The sequence below is a fragment of the Octopus sinensis genome, linkage group LG6 (genome assembly GCF_006345805.1).
Source record: "Octopus sinensis linkage group LG6, ASM634580v1, whole genome shotgun sequence".
NCBI classification, from domain to species: Eukaryota; Metazoa; Mollusca; class Cephalopoda; order Octopoda; family Octopodidae; genus Octopus; species Octopus sinensis.
In genome coordinates, this window is record NC_043002.1 from 77,345,037 (window position 1) to 77,371,570 (window position 26,534).

A 26,534-nucleotide genomic window follows, 5' to 3' on the forward strand; every position below is an offset into this window, starting at 1 on the left:
AAACAAATCATACATTACTGATATTTTATTTTACAGTATAACAAATTTTGCATTTAATTTTTGGTTGTGAAATTTGCCTGAATTCTATAAAAATTATGGCAACATGATTAAAAACCATTAGTCACCTCAGGCTGATGTAGAATACTGGTGTCTGCGATCATTTAAATGTAGTTTGATTATTGGTGTAATTTTCTGGAATGCATCTGCTTCATACGATAGTTTTCTGGAGCGCACCTGCTATATGCAATAAGTAGAGTTAAGATTAAAAATCAAGGCTGCAGTGTGATGTATAATATTACTGAAAGTAAATTTGATAGGAAAACAGGATGTGTCTGAATTTTTGATATAATTTGTTGTTAGCTATAGATAAAAGATTCATGTTTATGGAATGAGAGAATAATGAACCATTTGTTATTTTAACATGATGTTAAGGAATTAGAATTTCAGGAGAATCTAGTTAAAATAAATCAGAACTGAAAAAGGAGTAGTTTATAAAGAAAATTAAGGGATTTATTCTCAAAATAAAACAGGATTGTTAACAGCATTTTAAAATCTAATTTCTGTACTCTTTCAATGCAGACTCCAGTTTCTTCAGAAGAAGATCACCCAACTAAGCTAGAAGATCTACAAGGATTCTGGGAAATGGTACAAATACAAATTGATGATGTTTATGACATGTTTGCGGAAATAGATTTATTACGACAAAACGGCTGGAAAGAAGTGCATTTTGAAGTAAGTTACCATAAACTATGTATCAGTAAAAGTACTCACTCCATCCTCCATTTTTTTTGTTTTGTTTTTTTGCTTAGTATGAGGAGTAACCTTTTGAGGGTTCCAAAAAAAAAAATGAAAGGAATTTTTTGATTATATATTTTTTAAAAAATAAGCTTAAATATTAAAGGGCAGCACTCTAAGTGCAACATTTCTCTAAAATGTTTACATGTCAGTAGAATAATACAATGTTGTAATAGCTTCCTGCTGTTCCAAACATGATGAAACATTGCTTCTATTATGAAATATTATTACAAAAACATAAAACTGCCACCACCCCACTCCTTCATCAAAAGAAATCCACAGAAATGAGTTACACACTCGCATCGATCCAAATTCAAATAAGCTAATACCAAAGTGAAGAGGGAGTAAGTGATTGAGGAACCATTAGGAATTTGGCTGCTTTACATTCTCTCTGTTTTTACATGCTATCCTTCTCTCTCTCCCTCCATCTCTCTCTCTTTCTCCACCACCACCACCATCACCTACAGATGATCAATAGAATAAAAATTCAGTTATTGAATGCAACAACATGCTTACCTAGTGGCAGGTGATCAATAAATCTAGTTATTTCAAGTGACTTGCATACTAACACCTAGATGAAATAGTTTCATTTATTGCCTCTAGTCTTCACTTGAACTTCTTTTAGTTTTTAAACATAAAACAAAATTTAAAAAAAAAAATTTGTAGTAGAAATGATTTCATTTCATAAAGAGCTTTATATTTACTACTTCAATAATAGGCGATACAATGTGTTGACATGATTATAGCCGGGTCTCCAGGATTTACAGTAACAAGCTGGAAGATACCAGTTGAATAGTTTACATACCAACTTACATAAAATGCTTTTTGTTATTTGACTGGAGCTGGATGCATGCACATACACTTGCTTCAGTGACGAAATTAGATTTTAAATCAATACTTAGCCTACAATATATAATAGTATTTTCAGATAGTTTCAGGTCAAGGTAAAATTATATTTGGTTTGTAGAATTTTTATGTAGAATAACAATTGGATTAAATTTTGGAATTATCTAATATCTTAGATATTCTCCCCTACTTATCTTATTCTTATACAAGAATGTTGTCGACAGTGAGTTTAAAGTTCCGACTAGCTAAGCCATCATTGGATTACCTGTCAACAACATTCTTCTTGTATAAGAATAATAAATTTGTACTCTATAAAAGTATAGTTACTCATCAGATTAATGTAAAATTGTTTTTATTATAATTAACGTGTGTGTTTTCTCTGAAAGATTCTCAGCTGGGCCACTTGTTGAAACATTCTTTTTCAAATCTTATTTCATTTAAGGATGAACTTGGCATCAAGTTTAAATTGTTGATTACAAATTTTTAATTTATAAACATGAATTAATTGCATTTAACCCACTATAGATTGTTCCTGGTTCTATGATTAAAAAAAAGCAACTTCTCATTCCAGTGTGTTCATATTTATATTAAAACATTCCATCATTATTCTAAATATCAGCTTATTAATGAAATAGTTGATTATTTTGTTAAATTCTTCCATATTCTGGTTGCTCTTTTAATTTTTTCAGTCATGTGAGCACTACTTTAAAGGAGTTTTTTCGTCATAAAAAATCAACCCTAGATCTTATTTTTTATGCCAAGTACTTATTCTGTTGATCTCTTTTGCCATACCACTAATTTACAGGGATGTGAACAGACCGACATTGGTCTGTTCACATCCCTGTGTGAACAGACCAACATTGTCAAGCATTGATGGGAGAACAGACACAAAGACACACACACATAGATATATACAACAAGCTTCTTTCAGTTTCCTTCTACCAAATCCACTCACAAGGCTTTGGTCAGCCCATGGTTACAGTAGGAGACACTTGCCTGAGGTGTCATGCAGTGGGACTGAACCCAGAACCATATGGTTAGAAAGCAAGCTTTTTACCACACAGCCACGCCTTATTTCAAAAACTAGCAAAAACATATAGGCAATATATTTTATTAGAAATATGGGAATGAACCAAATAATGGAACAATATCGTTGTTTATGAAAAGGGGCATGGGTTAATGTCTTAGTTAAAGATCCTTTTCAGGCCCTCATAGACAAGAGAAAAGGAAATATCTTTAGGTCACGTCTGAAATTACAATAGAGTGAACCCGCCAAAAGCACCCAGGGTCAAAATAGTTGTAATAAAAACCCAGTAACAGATTAAGTCTACTAGCCAAGAACAGGAATGGTCCCTCTGGGTGGGATGCCTTAGTTATCCTCTACCAAATTTCACTCAACAAAGTCTAGCTTAACTCTACACTATAGTAGAAAATGAACACCCAAGGTGCTGTGCAGTGCAATCAATCCTGAAACCATGTACTTACTAAGCAAATACCTTAACCATATAGCCATACCTACACCCATTTACAAATATAATTTAATCTTCCCACTAAGACAAATATTTCCAAGATATTTGAGCTTTGGTGTATATTTAGGTAATACAAGAACAACTGAAATCAATATTTTCCATATTAAAAAAGAAAAACTATTTCTTCTACAATATATAAATGGTCTTAATTTGTAGAAACTATTTTAGCCATGAGGAATCCAAAGAGCCGTTTCAGTAGATGGAAACTACTGAAGTTCAAATCTTGTCTCCAGTACTGTACTCTGTCCATGGCCAACACATTTAACTCTCAGCATTCAATTTAACCACTTAGTATTCATATTCTCCTATCAAACGTAATTCTTATATAGTCATATTGTTTTGAATTAACCATGCACTATCTTGTAACATCAATATTTTGATGATGTGATTGTTTATAAAATGACACTGTAGGGCAGATGTGAGAGATAGGATCTGGTTGGTTTGAAAATAAAACAGGTGGGTTATTTTGGCTGGATATGGCTGGTTTATATACTAAAGGGTTAAACTAGTCAGTGTTGTTGTTTACTCTCAAGTCAGCTGTGACCAAGAAGAGTTTTGCTATGACCAGTCATCTTTTTAGAACTATATATCAATTCAATGTGTTCTTTCTGCTTTAAGATATTTGGCTGTGATCTGAGGGAGGTTTGGTGGCTATTTCTCACAAGTCAGACAACTATAAAGAAGTTTCATTATACTTGGAACTGGCAAATTGGTCAAGTTCAGTGCTGTAAATAGTGGCAGCACTGTAAAACTAATAAGTGTTTCTTTGACTCACAGTATTCAGTTAATTTATCCTCTGGTTTATTGACAGAAAATGAGGATGGAAGATTTTTTAAAAAATTTAATTCTGTTATTAACTTCAAAAATAGGTGTAAAAATTGGGGAAAAGAATAAGTTTAAGGAAAGCTATCATAAATAGACATTTTCTTCATAATGAACAAACACTAGTTATTTTCAATATTCATCATGGACAGCAGTTCTCAATGATTTTTAACCTATTGACCCATTTTGGTTCCTATTTTGCTTGGTTGGGTCTTCCTAGCCATTCAGTGGTTCAAAAAACCTTATATTTTTATAATTAAATATCATTAGGAATTATATTTTTAAAGATTAGAATATATTGTGTATTGTTGAAGTATGACCAATTTATTGCACATAAATTTTAGCAACAAAATCTCATATAGACCTCTCACCCCCTGGGCCATATGGACCCCAGTTGATAACCAGAAGTATAACCAGTTTAATGCGCGTAAATTTTAGCAACAAAATTTTATGTACACCCCAAAGGTTATACAGAGCCCCCAGGTTGGGAACTACTGAGCATGGGAAACAGATGTAAAATTGTGATGATAAATACATAATTATTGCTGTTATGCAAAAGTATTGTAAGTCCCAAACGTAGCTTTTTCAGAAAACAAAAATGTAGTTTCACCATTCCATAGCAAAACTGTTGTACTACACTTTGACAATCTTTGATATCTTGGCATCTGAAGATACTGATAATTTGACCAAAAGAACCAGCAAGCAAAAATAAATAATGAAAAAAATGCATTTGGACATATGGCAGTTTAACATAATAGCAACGATATTTACTCCATTTCATTTTCTTTTTTCTTGCCTCAAATACATAACAAAAACTTGTATGTGTGTTAATGTGTTAGTATCTATAGTGAAGGCATGTTGCTTGGTGATTAGTCAAGGGTTCATTTCCTAAACTAGGCAACATAATGTATCCACTTCATTTTAACTTTCTCCTGTCTACTCATCCCCTTCCACTCCCTCCTGCTATCATATCCTCAATGCTCCACTAGGTCAAGGATGGGAAATCTGATTACATAGGTGTCTTTGTAGTTTACTTGTGAGCACATCATAGGCTCCTAAAACAATTACCAACAGCATGGTACATGGTACAAGTCGTACCCCCTTGCAAGTGGCAACTGTGTTCACACACACATACACACACCCCACTTAAAAGAAAGTTAGCAGATCACTAAAGTTGTAATTCTAATTAATTAATTTTATTTTAAGTCACTACATTAAGTATGTTAGCCCTCACTTAATTTTATAATTTCCTGCAAAAGGCATCTAGAGATAATTCCCTCACTGCAATTTTCTTTTAATAAACTGACTTAGTAGGTGCAGATGTGGCTGTGTGGTAACAAGCTTGCTTCCTAACCACATGGTCCCTGGTTCAGTCCCACTGCATGGCACCTTGGGCAAATGTCTTCTATAGCCTGAAGCCAACCAAAGCCTTGTGAGTGAATTTGGTGGATAGAAACTGAAAGAAGCTTGTCATGTGTGTGTGTGTCCCACCACTGTTTGACAAGTGTTTATATCTCCATAACTTAGCAGTTCAGCAAATGAGAATAATAGAATAAATACCAGGCTTTAAAAAACGTACTGGTGGGGGCGGTGATTCATTTGATTAAAAACTTCAAGGTGGTGCCCCAGCATGGCCACAGTCTAATGGCTGAAACAAGTAAAAGAAAGACAAACGGAAGTAGAATATTTCGACTATTCTTTGATATCAACCTGATTCCACTATGCAACAGTCTGCTCGCTAATGTCTGTTACCAACCAACATTAAACCTTATTAAACTAAATCACTAAGAGATCTTAATTTCTATTTTTGGTTTCTGTTTTATTTCTCAACTTAAAATGCCATTATCTTTGGATATGTAAGGTGATAAGTGACTGAGACCTTTGGCAATGTGCAGTGCTTGAGAAGACTCTGTCAAGCCAAGTGAAATTGAAGGTGTGGCCAATGCTGGTGTCATGTAACTGGCATCCATGCCAGTGGCATGTAAAAAGCACCCATCACACACTTGGAATGGTTAGCATTATGAAGGGCATCCAACTGTGGAAACCATACAAAATCAGATTGGAACCTGGTGCAGCTCTCCAGTTTACTAGTTCTCAGTCAAACCATCTAACCCATGCCAGCATGGAAAGCAGAGGCTTAATGTTGATGTTGATGATGATAATTCATATGAAGAGAATATATGGGACAAAAGTCAGTAAATAATAAAGAGCCTATCTACTGTGATAGAAATATTGGCTTCAAATTTTGGCACAAGGCCTATAAGTTTGAGGGTGGAGGTAAGTTAATTTCATTGACCCTAGTACTCAACTGGTACTTATTTTATTGTTCCGAAAGGATGAAAACCAAAGTCGACCACAGTGGAATTTGAACTTGGAACATAAAGTTGGATGAAATGCTGCTAAGCATTTTACCCGGCATGCTAATGATGCTGCCAGCTTACTGCCTTACTGTGATAGAAATATTACTTTCAGTATAGCTCTGGCTCCATATAAAATTTAAATTGATTTCTGTGGTGGGGGATAAAAAAATTTTTTTAAATAAAAAAGAGAGAGAAAAGAAAAAATAATTCTGCTTGTTGTACAAATATATAGGGAAACTAACTTTCCTTGTGTAGAAATATATAGAGGGACTAACTTTCTAGGATTAGACATGACCCCCCCCCCTGCACACACACACACACATCCTTCTACAAAATTTCTAACTGCTGAAACTTGATAATAGGGGTGAGTGAGTTGTCATACCCTCTGTATTGAAGTAGTGTACAGAAAGATGCTATCCTAATTTTGTACCCCAGCTCTCGCCATCTCCAAATTAAACAACACACATTTTTATATTACTTTTATATGAATAACTTTACTTTCAGCACATATATGCCTGTCTTACAATGTCAAATATTGGTGGGTTATATATTCATATATTTATTTATTTTTCAATATATATAACCATTGGATTTTTTTTTCTGAAAGGAAAGGTAAATCTAGCAAGAGTGGGGTGGGTTAAAAGATCTGGGTCAGTCAATCCTGAGGGTTTCACAAATCTCAAGAGCATGCATTTCAGAAATTAAGTACTAATTATTTCCACCTCTTCCACTTCAAACTGCTTATGTGAAGCAAAAGGGGAAGGGAGTCCTAAATGGTTGCTCAACCTGCTAGACATAGCAGCCAAATCTCCCTTAAATCATTCCCTTACTGTAACAAAATGGAAAGGACAGACACATTTGTTGACATAGTCTTAAATATACTGTTTCTGAAAATAAGATGAGATGGTCATGACTGGGGGTCAGAGAAAACCTAGGGCTCAAACTACTACTACTTTCATAACTATATTTCTGTTATCTCAACTAATGATATTAAAACTAGATGTTACCACTAGTTGTTATTACTACTATCGTTTCTTCTGTTTATTATATACACAAGCAATAATTGTGAAGGTATGTGGCCTAGTGGCTGTTTCAAGATCATAAAGTTGTTTGTTCAAATTCTGCTTGCTCAGCAGAGTGGCGCCTTATGTTGCAAGATGTCAACAGCACACTTTATGTGCAATGGTATAATTATTGACTTAATTTCACATTAGGAGATATTTATTTTAATCTTAATTCTAATTTATACTTTTGATTTATAAAACTAATACATATATTGTACTGTACTTCTTTTTATTAGTTTTATTGATTTTGCCCTCCCTACCACTGCCACCACCAAAGATAACTCTGTTTAAAAAACAGCACAGGTAACATAATGAGTTACCAGCTGAACATCTGTTGATGACCGTCAAACTAATTATTGATTTCTAATTTGGTCACAAAGCCACATACTTGGTGAAGAAGGAAGGAGTAAAGTCAGTTAAATCAGCCCCAGTATTTGACTTAATTATTTTGTCAATGCTCCAGAAGTGTAAAAAAAAAGGCAATGGTCAGCCTTGGCGTAATTTGAACTCTGGATGAAAGGAGACCTAACTACATACTACATGGCGGCGCGCCGGGCGGAATGCTTAGCGGTATTTCATCTGTCGTTACGTTCTGAGTTCAAATTCCGCCAAGGTCGACTTTGCCTTTCATCCTTTTGGGGTCGATAAATAAAAGTATCAGTTTCGCACTGGGGTCGATGTAATCGACTTAATCCCTTTGTTTGTCCTCTCTATGTATAGCCCCTTGTGGGCAATAAAGAAATATACATACTACATGGCAGTTTTGTCTGCTCCTAGCTAGTATTCTGTAAACCTACTCTAGCCTACCTTATACTCACTACACAGAAGTGGTGAAAGGATTAGTGGGGTCACAATATGAATTGTATTTTTTTTCACTTCAATGTAGTTAATTCCAAGAGAAAGAAAGGAAAATGGCCACAGTTTTGACTGACAAACCAACACCAGTTGTCAAGCAGTAAAAGAACAACATGCATGTGCACACACACACACATATCTATATAAACAGGATCGCACACCAACCAAATTCACTCACAAGACATTGTTCAGCCAGACATCTGGCCAAGGTGCTACACAAAGGAACTGAATCCAAAACAACATAGTTGAAAAGCAATCTTAACTACACAGTCATATCTAAGCTGACTCTTTGAATATTTAATATTTACAAATATTTATGTAAAGTTTGTTGTCAGATGTTTAGGGATAATTTCATACAGAATAAAGCCACAAATTTTTTGCTGAGGGGTGTAGTCAAATGAGTCAACCCTCAGAATGATAAAAGGCAAAGTTAGCCCTACTTGGCTAATTTAAAATTATTTTGTCTTACAACAATAACCCCCCCCCCGCCCTTAAGACATCCACAATAAATTTCTGAATCCTGTTTTTCTTTCATTGTAATGGCAGCTAGGATGTACTACATGATTCAAAGTGTGTAATTTTGACTATGGCACTTGCTAGGTTTTCAATCTATTTGAAGTTAAATCACTTTGTTTCATAGTTGAGTGGCTGACATTAGAGAAAACAACTTTTGTTAGAATCCATTCAACTGTTGAAATTTATAGAACCATCCAATACTTGCTAGCATATAATAATAGTTAAAAATCGGTTGTGACGATGAGGGTCCCAGCTGATATGATCAACAGAACAGCTTGCTTGTGAAATTAACGTGTAAGTGGCTGAGCACTCCACAAACACATGTACCCTTAACGTAGTTCTCAGGGAGAGTCAGCGTGACACAGAGTGTGACAAGGCTGGCCCTTTGAAATACAGGTACTACTCATTTTTGCCAGCTGAGTGGACTGGAGCAACGTGAAATAAAGTGTCTTGTTCAAGGACACAACGCGCTGCCAGGAATTGAACTCACTACCTTACGATCATGAGCCGAATGCCCTAACCACTAAGCCACATGCCTTCACATATATTACTTAGTTAAATTTCAACCGTATGAAAACCTGATAGTTGTTAACTAAAATTAAAATAGTTTCAGTATTTCATCAACCTGACACCAAGCATTAGAACAAACAAAATGAAACCTCAATTAAGTACTGAATTTGCTTCATCTAATTTTTCAGCAATTAGGTCGGAGGTCATTATTGAGTTGTTCTTAACTGTTCTGCAGCTGTCACCAATGACAAGTACAGAAGAGCGACTGTAGCACTCTGAGTGTGTGAGTCTACTCTGCCCACTTCCATTATGGCCACCACCAGGCTCTATATGCAGGATGCCTCTAAATAGTTGCTCAATCTCCTAGAAGTAGTAGCTAAATTTCCCTTAATCATGCCACCTACATCGCTAAGAATGGAAAATTGAACAATGTAACCGTAGTATACTGTACCTATGACAAAAAGAAATTAAAAATACAAGATTACTATGGTTGGAATACTTCTGATCGCACAATTAGGTCCAAGTTGTGGGGCTAAACAACGAGAACAGAAATGTAGAAATAGACTGAACAATGGAGAGAGCATGACATGTGCAGGCTGTCACACTGCACCCATAAGTGCAGGAATGAAATTTGCTTGGGGGGGGGGGGTGAACCCAGTTTTTCAGGAAGATGTTCAAAGCGTTTTCATTGCCCCCTCCAAAACTTTTAGAGGATGTGCTTGCACCCCCTGTTCCCAAGCCTATAACTGCAGGGTTCATTATGACCTTCAGTTAGACAGATGCAAAATGTATCTTGAACAACAGATCTGTAGTTCACACCTAGATGTTTGGACAGTTATGCACTATCTGTCTGGTTGATTAGAGCTGATTAGTGACTACACAGCAATAATGAAAACAGATCTAATTTAAAAAGGTGACCTATTTTTCCTCAATACACAAAATACAGCAGCAAGCCACTAAGAATGTCAGAGGCTGTATGTTCCACATTTCTAATATTCAAATTGATATAGACAATCTTTACAACTATAAATATGCTTCATGTTGTCACAAAAGTAAGCCAATTACTTAATTAACTCTAAAAATGGATTGAATTATTAAATAAGATTGTTCACAATTATAAATTGATAGTTTCTGAAATAAACAAAATAAATTAGCTATTAAAACAGCTTTCAAGATAAATGTCTGTCAGTGGATATGTTCTCCCCAAAATATTTTTGGCATAGTTGTGTGGTTAAGAGGCTCGCTTTATAACTATTATGGTTTTGGGTTCAGTCCTACTGTTCATCACCTTGGACAAGTATCCTCTACTATAGCCCTGGACCAACTAATACTTTGCAAGTGAATTTGGTAAATGGAGACTGGAAGCCTGTTATTTGTGTATATGTCATTGTGTTCTTGTTCCCACCCTGCTTGACAACCACTGTTAGTTTGTTTACATTCTTTTAACTTAGCAGTCTGGCAAAAGTGACTGATAGAATAAGTGCCAGATTTTAAAAAAAGCATCACTACAGTCCAATGACTAAAACAAGTAAAAGATAAAAATAAATTGAAATTTTAATCTTTGATCTACATTGTTATATGACATGAATTTTGTTGTTTACTCTAGGACAGCCTTGATTTAACAGACCTCTGATCAAAAGCATTCCAACCATATCCTTGTATTTAAGACTACATTGTCCAATGTTTCCTTCCTGCTTTTTTAAGATTGTAAAAAAGCAAGTTGTAGAAAATTTAGCTGCTATTTCTGGTGGTCAAACAACTACATAGGGGCTTATTTTGATTTGTGACCTCTATAGTATACTAAACACAATTTCAGTAATCTTTTTTACTTGAGCAAATAATAATTCCCAAAAGCATTTAATGTTTTTAAAATCACATGCAAACAAGAAATTTAAAAAAAAGACCAACTGAAATGTAAATAAAATCTGTTTAACAAATATAGCTTGATAAATGTAGAAACATAAACATATTTCATTCCTGGTCTCAACTATCTGACATTTCATAAATGTTAGCTAGTTTAGACTTGAAGTGTTTGATTGTTGAGGACTGGAAGAGATAGTAGATTACATCCTACACAAGATCGATTCATTGTAAACAAACACAAAATTCAAACCCTCTGCTAATAACATTTTTTTTTAAATCTGGTACACACGACATAAATGAAAGATCTATTAATAATGAATTCTTTATACTGGATGGCATCCATATTTTTAGTATAAATATATTTCAGATTATTAACCCTTTAGCATTTAAACTGGCCATATCCAGCCCAAATAGTCTGCCTGTTTTATGTTGAAGTTGGCCAGATCCAACCTCTCACACTTATCCTAAAATGACATTCTGAAAATACACAATCACGTCATCAAAATCTTGATGTTACAAGATAATGCATTACATTTAACTGTGTAATCTAAATGTTAAAGACTTAATCTCATTTTAAGATTAATACTAACAAAGTAGACTTTACTTCTCAATATTCTAGGATCAATTAGATACAATAAACCAGTCAAGTACTGGCATGTATATAATTAAGTATGCCCTATCCATCTTCCAAAATTGAAACCTTGTGCATATGTCATAATTCAGTATTTTGCTGTGTTATCAGTTTGACATCTGATCATCTTCTGGTATTTTATTCATGAACGTGTGCATAGTAGCAAAATGGATTCAAACTAGGAACTTGTCATACAGTATAACAGGTATAAAATTTATGGACCAAAGTATGGAAATGACAAAAAGAGATGTCCTGAGGAGGAAATTTACCTTAGATAAGATGTGATTTGCATTTGTGATGGAATGGGTCCCCACTAATGCACTCTTTATCATGAGAACTAAACGAGAAGTTTTTGATTAAAGGAAAACTATAAAACAGTCAAAATTGGGTGCAGAAGTTCCACGATCTGTATACAGTGATCACTAAGAAAATTGGATACAGAACAATGCCTTGTGATAACCATGCAAACCATGGTAAGAGTTACCAATGAATTCGGTAAGGAATTTCATATACTGGTTGGTTTGCATCAAAGATCAATTCTTGGCTGCCTCCTTCTTCAGGCAATAACAGCAGGTTTCAAGATTTGCAGACAATGGGAACTCTGTAGTTCTCATAACTGAATCAAAGAACTTGAGAAAAATATGAGGATAGACCCTAGAATCAATAGGCCTAAAAGAAATTCTAGCAAAGACAAAAATCTTAGCAAGAAATGATATATAACTTTACTGCCATCCTGGAAGTGGCCTACCTTGACATGCAGAAAAGGTGTAGAATTCTAAACTGTGTGTGCTTAATGGAAATGATGGGTACACAAGAAATGTAATGGTATCACAGGTACCCTGATGTATGTTACATATGCAAAGGAATAATAGCCGTAAAACTTTCTGTGAAATAAATTATTTCATATATCCAGAACGCACCCTAGAAGTCACCGATTATTTTTATTACCTAAGTGTCCTAATTAATTTGGATGTCAGTCAACAAAAGGCTGGTGACTCATAGCTCATTACCAATGTCACACTGTATCCATTACCATGACTGTTACTAGCTCAGTCTGCCTAGCTACAAACAGTCTTCAGTTAACTGCTGAAAGCAGTGAGAGAAGTAATCAATTTCACAAGTTTGTTGATTCTCTTATGACTATCTAGACAAGAAAGGGTTCTCAAGCAGGTTTCATCAAATTAATAATTTCTTATACACTACATGAAGATAAAGTTGTCAGATTTTTAAAATCATATATGAGGGGATGCTGAAAAGTTCCTGGATTTTAAGGGTATCATGAAAGTCTGGTTGGAGGCCCAACCTTCCAAGTTTTTTCATAGGGTTTAAAAAAAAACTAAAGGACCACTGCAATAAGTGTGTGAATACTGATTGGGGAATATGTTGAATAAGATCATAATTAACTGATCCTCCTGTATTTTCTTTTACCCAAAGCCAGGAATTTTTCAGCACCTCTTCATATACATTCATTAGAGATGAATGCAGTGTTTTCAGAAGAAAACTTTAAAAAACTATCTCTCTCTATTTTGTAGTTATGTACTCTATGATAAAGGGAATAGATGGGAGAGAAATGTCACCATGAATTCCATTCTAAGACATCTTTGTTTTAATTGTATTTCTAGTCTCGAAGAAGCTCCAGTTCCAGCCAGAAATCAGCCAGTGTAAACAGTACACCATCTCACACACCAGGTAGACTTCACTTTTATTAAAATTTGTTTTCTTTAATCAATTTTTCAACTTTTATGATATAAAACAAAGAATCTTATGGCTTCTAAGCCTTGAATATTACAACACACAACTGTACAATTAACCCTTTAGCATTTAATCTGGCCATATCTGACCCAAATATTCTACTTGTTTTATGCTCAAACTGGTTGGATTGGGCCTCTCACACCAACCCTACAATATCATTCTAAAAAATAAAGTTACTTCATCAAAATCTCAAAGCTAAAAGATAATGCTTGGTTAATTCAAAACAATGTGAATGAATAAGCATTACTTTTAAACGAATAACATGAATGCTAAAGGGTTAAGGTTTAAAAAAAAATCTTTTTAAGAAATTTTTTTATAAATTTAAAAAAAGAATTTTTTTTCAATTAAAAAAGAATTTTTTTTAATTAAAAAAAAATTTTTTTAAGAAATTAAGGATTCTTTAAAAAATTTTTTTTCAAAGAATCCTAAATTTCTTTTTTTTTCCAGGAGATTTAAAGAAATACATTTACTGTGCCTCCTGATATTTATTTTTTATGTCCATTTAGGATGTCATCATCATCATCGTTTAACGTCCGTTCTCCTCAGAAGCACATGATGTAGTTATTGAATGAAAAAATAAAAATCATCTTAAGCTACAACTAGAAGCAATTTAATGAAGAATGTAAACACTCATATCCATAAATAATAAATACTGAATGTGTATTGTGCTTTAGAACACGTGAGGTGAATAGTTTAACTCCATTTTTTAGCATTATGTAGGTAATAAACATTATTGATGTGTATTGGATTATGTCCAGGTGGCAGTGCATTTCTGACCACTGAAAAGAATGTAAAATGTTAGTCAGTCTAGAGTTGGTTGTTGTTATTATATTGAAAGTGATTTAAAACACCTGTTACTATTAGAACACAACTGGTGTTATTGGTTATCTAATATCACAACCAATAATACTTTGTGATGTTATAGATTACTTGTAAAAAAACTACTTAATTAGCATCTAGGAGTAATAGGTGTGGCTATGTGGTAATGAAATTATTTTTGTAACCATATGGTCCCTGGTTCCAGCCTAATGTGGGTATCTTCTAGAAGTATTTTCTACTATAACCTTGGGCTGACCAATATCTTGTGAATGAAAATAGTAAATGAAATATTTGTGTGTGTATGTTACGTGTGCATGTGAGTGAGTGAGAGAATGTTTATTTCTGTGTGTCTTTGCATTGACACTGTGTGGGTGATTGTAATATCAGGTTTCTATCTCCTATTAACAGTACGTCCTGTAGTTTGGTAGTTTCAACATATGCAAACCAGGGGAACAGGAATACTTTGAGAAACAGTTAAGGATTGGCAACAGGAAGGGCCAGCCCATGCCAACATGGGAAAAGGCAGGCATGAAAATGAAAGATTATGATGATGTAAGATATTGTAGTAAACAACAACAATAATAATAATATAATATAATAATAGTAATAATAATAATAATAAGTGACAAACTATAGTACACAACTAGCAAATGATTTCTATTTGTGATTATCTTGTCATTTGGACTATGATTCTCAGCAAGTACAATCTATCAAATAGCAGTATCACTAACAACAGAAACATTACCCATGTCAATAACAGAATTAACAATGTTAGTTGCTCAAACTATTACTTATATGGTAACAAAATACTTTCCTGAACAAACATATCAACTTTTATACCAGGACATGTTTTATGTTTGAACCTAAGTACTGTGTGTCAGACACAAAACCATTTGTTCAATGCAAACACTGAAGCTCTTCTGAACATACATTTGACAGGACTCTACTTGAATAACACAGCTGAACCAACCAGATTTATTCACTAAATAGCGTGATTTTTTTTTTTTTTTTGACTGAGTCATTCTCAAAACAATAATAATAAATCCATGACATTCCTATTAAGATGAGAGGGTAAACTAAAACTTTAAAAAAGTCATCAAAGTAGAATATATTTTCACTACAACATCACATTATTAGATACAGTTTTAAATTATGTTTATGTACTATTACTCCTATCTTAAATGTTTAATATAAAAAAAAGACAAGCAAATTTAGTTATTACAGAAGATGAAAAATCAACAGAAAATTAATAAATTCAAGATATTGTATATATATTTATAAGATATTGGGTCATAGGTATGAGCATGGCTGTATGGTAAGAAGCTTGCTTCCCAACCACATGGTTCTGGGTTCAGTCCCACTGTGTGACACCTTGGGCAAGTGTCTTCTGCCGACCAAAGCCTTGTGAGTGGATCTGATAGACAGAAACTGAAAGAAGCCCGTCGTTTATGTGTGTGCATGCATGTATGTGGTGTGTGTGTGATTGTCTACGTCTCGGTAACTTAATGGTTTGGCAAAACAGATTGACAGAATAAGAACTAGGTTTACAAAGAACGTCCTGGGGGTCAATTTGTTCAACTAAAGGTAGTGTTCCAGCATGGTCATAGTTAAATGACTGAAACAAGTAAAAGAATAAAAGAAACCCATAAATAATGTGGTTTTTTTCAATTTCATGAACTAAAAGTCGGAGGGGGACGGGATAAACTACATGCATTGACTTGCTATAAAAGCAGGTGGTAATTTTACTTTGTCCTTATTCTTAGTGCAAGTTTTGAAGAGTGCAGTTTGATTTTAAGTTACTTTTTCAAAGCTATAATGGAAGTGACAAAAGAGCATGTTTGGCACATTTTGCTTTATGATTTCAATATAGGCAACAACGCAACAGAAAGTGCAAGAAATATTAATGCAGTATATGGGGATCAGACAATAAGCATATGCCAGTGTCAGTAGTGGTTCCAGAAATTCCAAGTCAGAAACTACAGCCTAGAAGACTAGCCTTGTCCTGGAAGACCTGTAGAGCTCAACAAGGATGTCCTGCAAACTCTGGAACAAAATCCCATTGTAACTGTTGAGGAACTACCAGAGAAGCTTGGATTTGGTCATTCAACCACTCATTGACACCGGTGTGTCATCAGAAAAGTCAGCAAATTGGGTCAATGAGTTTATCTTAATTTTGAAAAATAAAATAAGTATAAAAAACCGCATTATTTATGAGATGATTCAATATTAATGCTGAATATATAGAATTTTTAGAATAAAAGATAAACAAACTACATTAAGGCCTCTCTACTACATTAAGTTATCACTACATGAGATAGTAATCATACATACAGTGTAATACTTATATATCTCAATATGAACAAATTATTTTTCTGAATAGAGTTTAAAATTTACAGTTTGGCTAATTTAAATATAATCTAATATACAAATTTCTGTTTATTACCATCTCTATTTCTTTCCTACTTCTGTATTCCTCTATTTTTAAGATTTTGCCTATGCTCAAGATATGAAAAGTTGTTAGAATTAAACAATTTATCAACATGGACACTGGGTTCTCTTATAAGAATACCACTTTTTTTCATTTAATATACATATATCATGTACCTAGGTATGAGCTGATTGTGCTAAGGTTAATTTTGCCTTTCATCCTTTCAGGGTCAATTTATAAAGAACCAGCTCTGTACTGGGGTTGATTCTGTGTCTAATTGGAAAGGGGCTCCACCAAGCATACACAAGATTCTCCATATGTCATTATCCCTACAACTCCATCAAAGTGTTAATAGTACAAGGCAAAGCACTTGTACAAAATAGTAGTTCCCTTTTCCAATACTCAAAATTACTATAGAACTCCAATTTTGAAATTACTCAGATTGCTAAAATAATTTGAAAGGTTTCCAAATGTTAAATATTTTTTAAAGCTAAATCAACAAAAATCAACTGTTGCTATGTAGAAACTTTGCTTTGTACTAAAAGTAATAAACATAAAATTGTATTTATTAATTATGTTCCAGGCCAAAGAATTTAGAATTAATGCCAGAGAACTGAAAGAGCTGTTTTATGATTGATAAAATAGGTATTAATACCAACCATCTTCTACAGAACCAACTTTTTTTTATTATTATGACTAATGTGTAGATATTTTAATAAATAAAAATCAACAAAACGACTTATGCTAAATATTTTGATAAAATCATTTTACATTAGTTTTAATTAACATTACCCCTAGTCATCTCAACTATTTGTTACAAAAATTTAGTTTTGTAGAAAAGGGGATTTGGTAGAATGCAGGCACTTATTTCAAGTATTAATTTATTCTAAAATATTAGCATACAATTAGACAATACATGTTAATTATCTAACATTTTGAGCCATCAAACATTGACATAGAGTAAGAACAACTTTTTCTTTTTATGATATCTGTTGTTCCTAAATATATTTATATTTTACCTTTATACATGCAACTCTGCTTTAAATTATCAAATTAATGATTGATGACTTAACAACTGGTTTTGAAATAGAATAATCACTCTAAGTTCTAAAGAAACCCTTAATTTATGAGGTTAATTCATTACTAACCAGATACAGATTCTCCAAAAGCAGCTTTGCAATGTCTAATAACAGTCATTGTTTTCAGAAATTACTGACATGTAAGAATTAAATATGTCATTTAGCCTTTTAGCATTTAAATTGGCCATATCTAGCCCAAGCATTCTACTAGTTTTATGTTCAAGTCAGCCAAATATAGAATGACCTACCCTACAAGGTTATTCTAAAAATAAACAATCACATCATCAAAATCTCCTTGCTGCAAGATAATGTATAATTCATCCAAAACAATGTGGATGAATAAGCATCACATTTGACTGAGTCAGCTGAATGTGAAAGGGTTAAACAGAACTGTATATCATTGGCATTACTGCTGACATATACTAACTAATCTGAGGTATCTGAACATCTGACAACGAGGAATTTCTTTATTCAACAATTTACTTTAAGCAATATCATCCTGACCTCTAAAATAGGCATTTACTAAATTTGTTTAGCTAAAGGGTGTGGTTGATGTTTATTTTGATAAAGAAGGAACGTTCTAGGCATTTTTTTTTGTCTTTGCACTGAAACGCAATAGCTGAAAATCCATAATAACAAAGAATATTTTTAAAATGAATTCTTCAGAAAGCTAAATTACTCTGTAAATAATCACCAGAAATTCCCCAGGAAAATACCTACTTTGCAACATATGCACCACAAGAATGAAATCTGAAGAAATGGGACACGTGAAGAACTTTATATAGAAAGTTTCTACACTATTATTACAGCATACAACGCTACCATGAAGTCATAGTCTTGTATGTTAAAATCAAGGTTAGTTAATAACAGATGGAATGATAAAGCATGAAATAACATTTTCATAATTAAAATAGATGAAACATTCTAACCTCATGCATTGTTAATGAGCACCATCAGGAAGTAAAATGCAATACAAGTTAGCTTCACTGATGTTTGTTGCTCTTACAAAGTATAGTTTAGTCTTGTTTCGCGAGTTGAAAAAATAGGTGAATACACTCATCAACGTTTTCCAACCCTTTTGTTGAGTTGGATGGTCATAGAACATCATTCCTATCTTTAATTTTCGAAATTTTTTCCTCAACCCCCCCCCCCCAGTTTATAATGACTCCCCATATTCTCACACTGACAGTGTGCCATATTCATCATCATTTAACATCCATTGTCCATGCTGGCATGGGTTGAATAGTTTGACCAAGGCTGGCAAGCTGGAAGGCTACACCAGTCTAATTTGGCATGGATGCCTTTCCTAATACCAACCACTCCGAGAATGTAATGGGTACATTTACATGCTATTGGCACGGATGCCATTTGTGTGACACCAGTATCTGCCATGACTGCGATTTACCAGAATATTGAAAATCACATGTAGGCAACCTTATTTGAATCCAGTGCCATCATGTTTTAATGAGCATCATCTAGAGTTATCTCCCCTGTCACATCGTTAACAACTAGGTGGCGCTTGTTAGAGATAAAAAGATGCGCACAGCCAAGTAACATTCTCTTCTCCTCTCCCACACGGCCTGCAGCTAACTACATTATCTCCATCTCAGTTCCTGCTATGGGACAACCCCACGTTGATTTGAATTCAGGCCTAATGCAGCAGGCCTATGGTCAAAGCCATTCCAGCAAGAACCATCCTGCCTTTTTTTTATAGATGTATTTAGTATATTATCCCGAAGATAATACGGTCTAATTTGAGAAAGAATGAGCTACTGTTTCTAACAAGTTGATGATCATGTGGTGACTCTCTCATTGATAGTGTCTCTCACTTGTGAATTGTCAATCTAGTTGGAAATTGATAGTTTGATTGCTTGTAATGCTGATATAAAATTCTCTCACAAAACAATAAAAATATATACTTGTAGAATTCCATGTAAACTCTATTATTGTCCATTTGAGTGACTGAGTTAATTCATTAGCTGTTTTAACATCACTACTTCTTTCGGTGCCTTTTAGCAAACTCCATTTTCTTACAAATATTTGGGTCAACTCTCTGGCCTGAATATGACTTCATTACTCTCTTCAGGGTCAGAAACCTTGACAAAGATCATGAGTGCTGCCCTTCCTCCTTTGTTTTTTACTTGTTTTAGTCACTGGACCCTGCTGGGTCACTATCTTTAAAGGATTTAGTCAAACGGGTCAACTCCAGTGCTTATTTTTAAACCTGGTACTTATTCTCAGTTTCTTTTGCTGAACTGCTAATTTATGGGGATGTAAACAAACTAACATTAGTTGTCAAGCAGTGGTGAACAGACAGACACAAACATAGATATACACATATGACAGGCTTCTTTCAGTTTCCACCCACCAAATCCACTCACAAGGCATTGGTTGTTAATAAATAGCTGGGTCTATTTATAGAAGTCACTTGCCCAAGGTACTGTACAGCAGGACTGAACCCAAGACTGCTTGATTGGGAAGCAAGCTTCTCAACCACACAATCATGCCTGTACTTAAATAATGACTGTCATAATTTAAAAAAAATTTTAATGGATTATTACTGACTCAGCTGTTATCTCTTAAATCATGATTCAAACTGATAAGATGTCCATGCCAATCTTAACATTTTTTCGGTCACTGATCAACTCCTCAAAAAAAGCCAGGTATTTTTCTACCTTGCACTTGGTCCCTTCCCAGTAGCTACCTGGTTTACATTCACAATCCATTTTCACACATCACATGCATGTGCAGCCTAATTTTTTGTATGGGGGAAAAAATTGCATCAACTTGTCCACAGATTGATTTCAGTTTTAAAAATTGAAAGTTTTAGCAAAACATTTTATCAATTATTTATCACTGTGCCCCAATAGTTGGGATGGTTCTTTCAGCACATCTCCTTTACCATTTTTTTTTTTTGGATAACACTATTTTGTCTGTCAAGACTAATGTTTGTATGAACTCAGAATTTTACTAATACCCTACAATGTCAAAAAGATGGACAAAATACAACTCTGACAAAGACTAAATAGGATGGATAAAAAAAAAACAACAAAACTTTCAAATCTTCTAACTCAGCAACCTCAGAATATACTGTGGACATTAGGAGTTTGAAATATGTGAAAGGCAGCTAAGTTGCAACCAATGCTAACTTGGAGAAATTGCTATGTTATTAATGATGATATTCAATAAAACTAATAGGTCGCTGTATGTTTGAATAATAATATATATTTTGCAACAAATATGTTAAATTTTCTATTGACAATTGGAAGAAATGAAGAAATAATTCAGTGGGAATTAACTGAAACTAAATGAGATAAAATAAGCTTTGCAATATAGTAAAGAAATAGAGGATGAACCCAGCTGTAAGAACATTAATTTCTTCATTTTGATAGTTTCTATTGTCATAAGAAAGTAAAACTTTAATCTACAAATAACTTGGTCTCAAAAGATAATTTTCACTACTCTTTACTCTTTTACTTGTTTCAGTCATTTGACTGCGGCCATGCTGGAGCACCGCCTTTAGTCGAGCAAATCGACCCCAGGACTTATTCTTTGTAATCCCAGTACTTATTCTATCGGTCTCTTTTGCCAAACCGCTAAGTGACGGGGACGTAAACACACCAGCATCGGTTGTCAAGCAATGCTAGGGGGACAAACACAGACACATTAACTCATTTTCTATTTTGTCTTAAAAATAAAAACTATAATATCGTTTTTTTTTAATTGCATATTGGTTGTTCTAAGAAAGAAAGACAAATCTTAGAAATTCTTGCAGCTTAGTAGTTCAGGGGGAAACATGAGTTGAAGACAAAAAAATTGGGCAAAGTAGATGAAGTGGTGGGGCAAGAAGGAAAGGTAAGAGAGAAAATAGGACAGAAATACCTCAAATACTGCAGTTATTGGGTGACCACAAGAACACTGCAGTTTTTGAGTGTATAAAGAAACACGTGAAACATCTAACTTATGTCTAGACAATCAAGAAAAATGAGTTTAATTGCCTGAAATACTTTATGGGAAAAAGTGTATAAAAATTTATATAAATATAGAAGGAAATAAATGAATTAGATATAGTTTTCTTGTTTTACAAGTACAGTCACCCTATACATAAAAAAAAAAATTAAATGCAGAAAACTAAAAGAACACATCCTGATAAGTGAGTAGTTGTACAATAAGAGCTATGAGATCTGATAACCAGACACCTGCTACTGGTTCATAATGTTAGCTAGTACAACCAGGGCTTTGTCAGACTGTCACTAAACTGGCAATCTCAATAAGCTTGCTTGGTAGGAAGAGTACTTTTTGTACATCTTACAGGATGAAAAGTAAAGCCTATCACAAAGGGCAGATAAACTCAGAAGGGTCTCCAATGTCTAGTAGATGTTAGGTGGTGCCACTCTGTGGATGTAGAATATGTGTAGTTTTGGTTTATCCTTGTCTGCTATGCATACTACAGCTCACCAAGCAAGTGTTACAAGTAACTGTAGAAGGTGTTAGCACTTAAATCCTCCACAAGTAGCTTTATAAGTGAAAAGTATACTGGAGTGATCGTCACTTTGCAGAAAAGTAATTATATGTACCAGGTGCTCCTGCAAATAGTAATTATTTAATCCCAGGTCAACTCTGATTGAAGAGAACTATGATCAAAGGCATCCCAGTCTTGATCATCCCTTCTTTCAGGAATATGTAGGACTACCTTGTTTAATGTGACCTTACTATTTTTTCAAGATAGTAGAAGCATGATTTGATGAAAATTTGGCTGCTATTTCTAGTAGGTCGCATGACCATGTAAAAAACTTCTTCATTGGCTCTGTTATATCAAGTAGTATTCCACTGTGGAGTGTGTGAGAATTTTGTAGAAAGTTAACTGTTTAGATCTGAAATATCCTCCACCTCCAAGATATAGTTTGTAATCCAGACTAAACTATGTAAAGTATGTGTAATCTCTACAGAAGCCATTACATACTGGTTTATTTGAGTGGTGAGTTCTTTTGTATGGATATGTTTCTTTGAAGGGGTTTAATATCATGGATATGTTTCTTTGAGGGGGTTTAATATCCAAATTTTGGTTGTGTTGAAAGAGACAAAGTCGTCACTTCCTCATTGTAGAATGTTTGGGAGATTGTCTTTCACAGATGTTGATGTGCACATGAACAAAGACTGCACAGAGAAAGTAAAAGACAAGTGAAATGGTGTTAACAGAGGAATGGGTGTGTGTTCAAGTTGATCTGAAATAAATTGATGATGTGAAGAGTGTAAGAGAGTGGTTCCATCAGCACAAGCTGCAATGATGTGATCTAAAAGGAAGTTTCCAAAGTGATTATTAATAATAGATTGTTGTGGTTGTTGTTCACACTAAAGATTAATTTAGGACATACTGTTTTTGTTTAGCCCCAAGTCAGCAGACTTATATAATAATAATGAACTTATTGTATACAGTGCTCAGGTACACTATAACTCATCAGAAAAAATAGCCAAAGTGCATGAACGGTACATAGAATAATGCACAGGAAGTGAGCACAGTGAATGAGTCATTCAAATGAAGAAGGCAGTGGGGTGCATCACATGTACTGTTCATGAGTTTCAGGACACATGGAAGTTTTGAAGAGTGTAGTGTCCCAACAGCTTACTACAACTGATGCGGGTAGTTTATTCCATGCTTCAGTGGTTTTGAGCATGAAGAAATGTGCTGTGTTGTTTCTTGATTTCGTTAACATGTCCACAAGTGTTAGACATATGAAACTCAAAAAAGGTGCTCATGGTTGTTGTTGGAAAGATGGTAGTTAATCTTGAGGGTGTCTACCAAATCAGTTACCAGACATTGGAGGTGTAATATGTCCATACCCAGAGAAGCAAAATGTTCAGAGTATGGATGGTGTGTGATGGCAGGCATTCGTCTGGCTGCATGTTTATGAACAATTTTCAGGAGATTGATTTGCTGAACAAGACAAGGGTTCCATTTCAGCCATTTTAAAAATATTTTTCTAAAACTATGTCCAGTGTTTCCTTTTTTTGAGATGACAGGGTATGGCTTGAGGGAAACTTGGCAGCTATTTCAGGAATCTATAGTTTGCTATTTTTTCTCTGGTCAGATTCAGTTTAAAAATTAAAAGAAAAAACACAAAAACTTCTAGGGTAACAACTTTAAATTTGATTAAGTGTCGAGAGTATCGTTGCGTGGACTTGGGATTTCTAGTAAATCTGCTTTGTAGTCTGATGGTTGATGAGGCAGGAAAAGGACTTTAGATGGTTTTGAAGAGCCAATCTAGGACTAAGCAGCAAGAAAACAAAAGAAATGCTTGCGTTTATAGATTTAAAATAATTTCTGTCTTTTGCAAAGAGATGTGGTCAGCTTAATCATTCAGACCAATGGATTAATCTTGAATTAAAACTGATCTGGTGAGGTTAAAATTTTATAAAATTCTTAATTATGGTTGTGCTTTATTTATTTACCTTTTAATTCATAAATTCATCTATTTCATTAATTTTAACTAACAAAAGTATCATCACACATCCATACATACAACTGTCTGCTAACTATTTTCATTTTATTCCTGTTGACTGGTTTTATTATTCATTATATTTTTTTAAAAACACATTGTTCAGATTCTAGAGCCACAAATTCGAAGTCTTCCTCATCTCCAATCCCTACCCCAGAAAACCAACCAGGTAAACCCTGTTTGTAAGCACTGATATTACTCTCACCAGATTTATATATGTCCACTATTTTTATCAGGAAACCACATCACGAATAGCTTACCTCCTAAAATATCCCCTGATGGTCATCTGATGGTAATGGATGCCACAGGTAAGATCACTTAAGCACTGCACCAAATAGACTAGAAGGCAGCATTTCCTTTCAAGATTTTCACATACGTTATTGGTATTCTCTTAAAGAGCTATTGGGACTTTTGGTGCTACGATTTTTTTTTTCTGCTTTTTGGTAAAAGTTTATTATTTTTTTTAATGGTTTGCTTTGATTAAGACAATATAATATATGCACATGTACATACATACGTATACACACACACACTCACATTCCCTCATAATCAAGTAGCAGTTTAGTGTTCTAACAGATACGAGCAGTGCCCAGTTACAATTTAACATCCTTACTACTTTAACACTGGCTGATGGTACAAGCAAACAGCAGCCATGCTGAGAATTGTTGTTTGGCATTTGTGTGAAATGAGATAATGAGAGCTAGATTTCCTCTACTAATATAGGTTATTTTGATTTTGTTTTGTCATTGTTTTTGTCTCTTATTTTCTATGCATAGCTGTATATCTGTCCAGTAAAAAAGCAACAGCACTATCAATTACTACTTAAGTAAATCTATGGTTGAGAGGGAAGGTAGTGAGTCATCAACTGGATAAAGTTTTGAAAGTAGAACTAAAAAATAGTGCATGATAAAATTGGGTTAAAAAAATAATGCTATTTAGGTTTGTCAAGACATGGAATACTAAATACTATATTTCTAGTGGAACAGCCTAAAGAAAAACTCTTAATTTAGAACAAACAAGTGTATCTTGTTTTCATTGACCTGGAGAATATTTTTACTTACCACAAGTTGTAGTGTTGACTATTCTATATTGTTTCGGTAACTGAATGATAGGTAAATGACTTATGAAGGTATTTTAGACTAAATATGAGAGAGATAAACTCTAAAACAACAGTGAAGCAATCACAAAGAAGTCTAGGACTGGTCATTCAGAAAAAATATTGAGGAACTACAAAATTCATTACTTAGAAGACTGGGTTTAACATGACCAAGGCCTAAGAACAAATGTTACTGTTACTCAGTCTAAGAGAAATGGTTTGACTCTATGCAGGAAACACATTGGTAGAAACAGTCTGACCAAACATTAGATGCATAAAAGAGTCTGTAGCCACTTGCAGGTATACCATATCCTGTGGAATATCTAACAAGTTACCAATCAACTGTGACTTGGCATAATATTTCAAAATAGGACAAATTATAATATATACTGCATGTGAATGGTGTAGAAGAAGTTCAGAGAAATGTGGCATGTGTATGAGGTGGGATTTATAGAAAAACATCAATGAAACTGTGAAATGAAATTACATAAAATGGTGGGAAGAATGAGTTGAATGCTGTCAATTGTCTATTTACTTAAAATTGAGAGTAGCCACTGCATGATCTTTCTTAGCTAACTTACATTCAAATATGTTAGATGACATATATGAGAAAAATAATTGTTCAGATATGGATAGGTAATATAACTATATGTGTGCTGAGTGAAAAATCGTTTTGAGATGCTAAGAAAGAGGTGTTGGCATTACAAGACCTGAGAAAAAGTTGTTAGCATCCACATCAATTGTCAGTGATAAAATGGAGAAAGCCAATGTATACAATCTGTTCGAATACTGTCTCTTATTTTTCTATTCAGGTAGCAGAAAATCTTAGATTTATAAGAGAAAGTAAATTAGAGCATTAACTATACAAGTGAAACAGTTATAACTAGATATTAATACATAATCAGGGTTCACAGGGTTCACAAAAATACTACAGTCCAATATATTTCTATAACCCTGTTCAGCTTCTCTAAACTTCCGTCCTCTTCTATTGTAAACCCTTCAAATAATTCACTGCCTTTGCCTTTCCACTTCTCACTGCCCACACTATTACTTTCTCAAGGCACTCCTCAAT

At 34.1% G+C, this 26,534-nt stretch overlaps 1 protein-coding gene across 6 annotated transcripts in view; it reads left to right on the forward strand.

The window, feature by feature from the left end:
• Window positions 1-26,534, forward strand: part of LOC115213367 (disks large-associated protein 1) — a 443,386-nt gene that overhangs the window by 408,216 nt on the left and 8,636 nt on the right. For 4 of the 6 annotated variants that reach the window (XM_029782310.2, XM_029782309.2, XM_036504033.1 and 1 more), the window contains 3 exons: window positions 580-732; window positions 13,414-13,480; window positions 24,603-24,674. In XM_029782310.2, coding sequence (XP_029638170.1) covers window positions 580-732; window positions 13,414-13,480; window positions 24,603-24,674 — 292 coding nt within the window. Of the gene's footprint in view, window positions 1-579; window positions 733-13,413; window positions 13,481-24,472; window positions 24,536-24,602; window positions 24,675-26,534 lie in introns of all 6 variants that reach the window. The other 2 variants (XM_029782311.2, XM_029782312.2) reach the window with 2 other exon arrangements.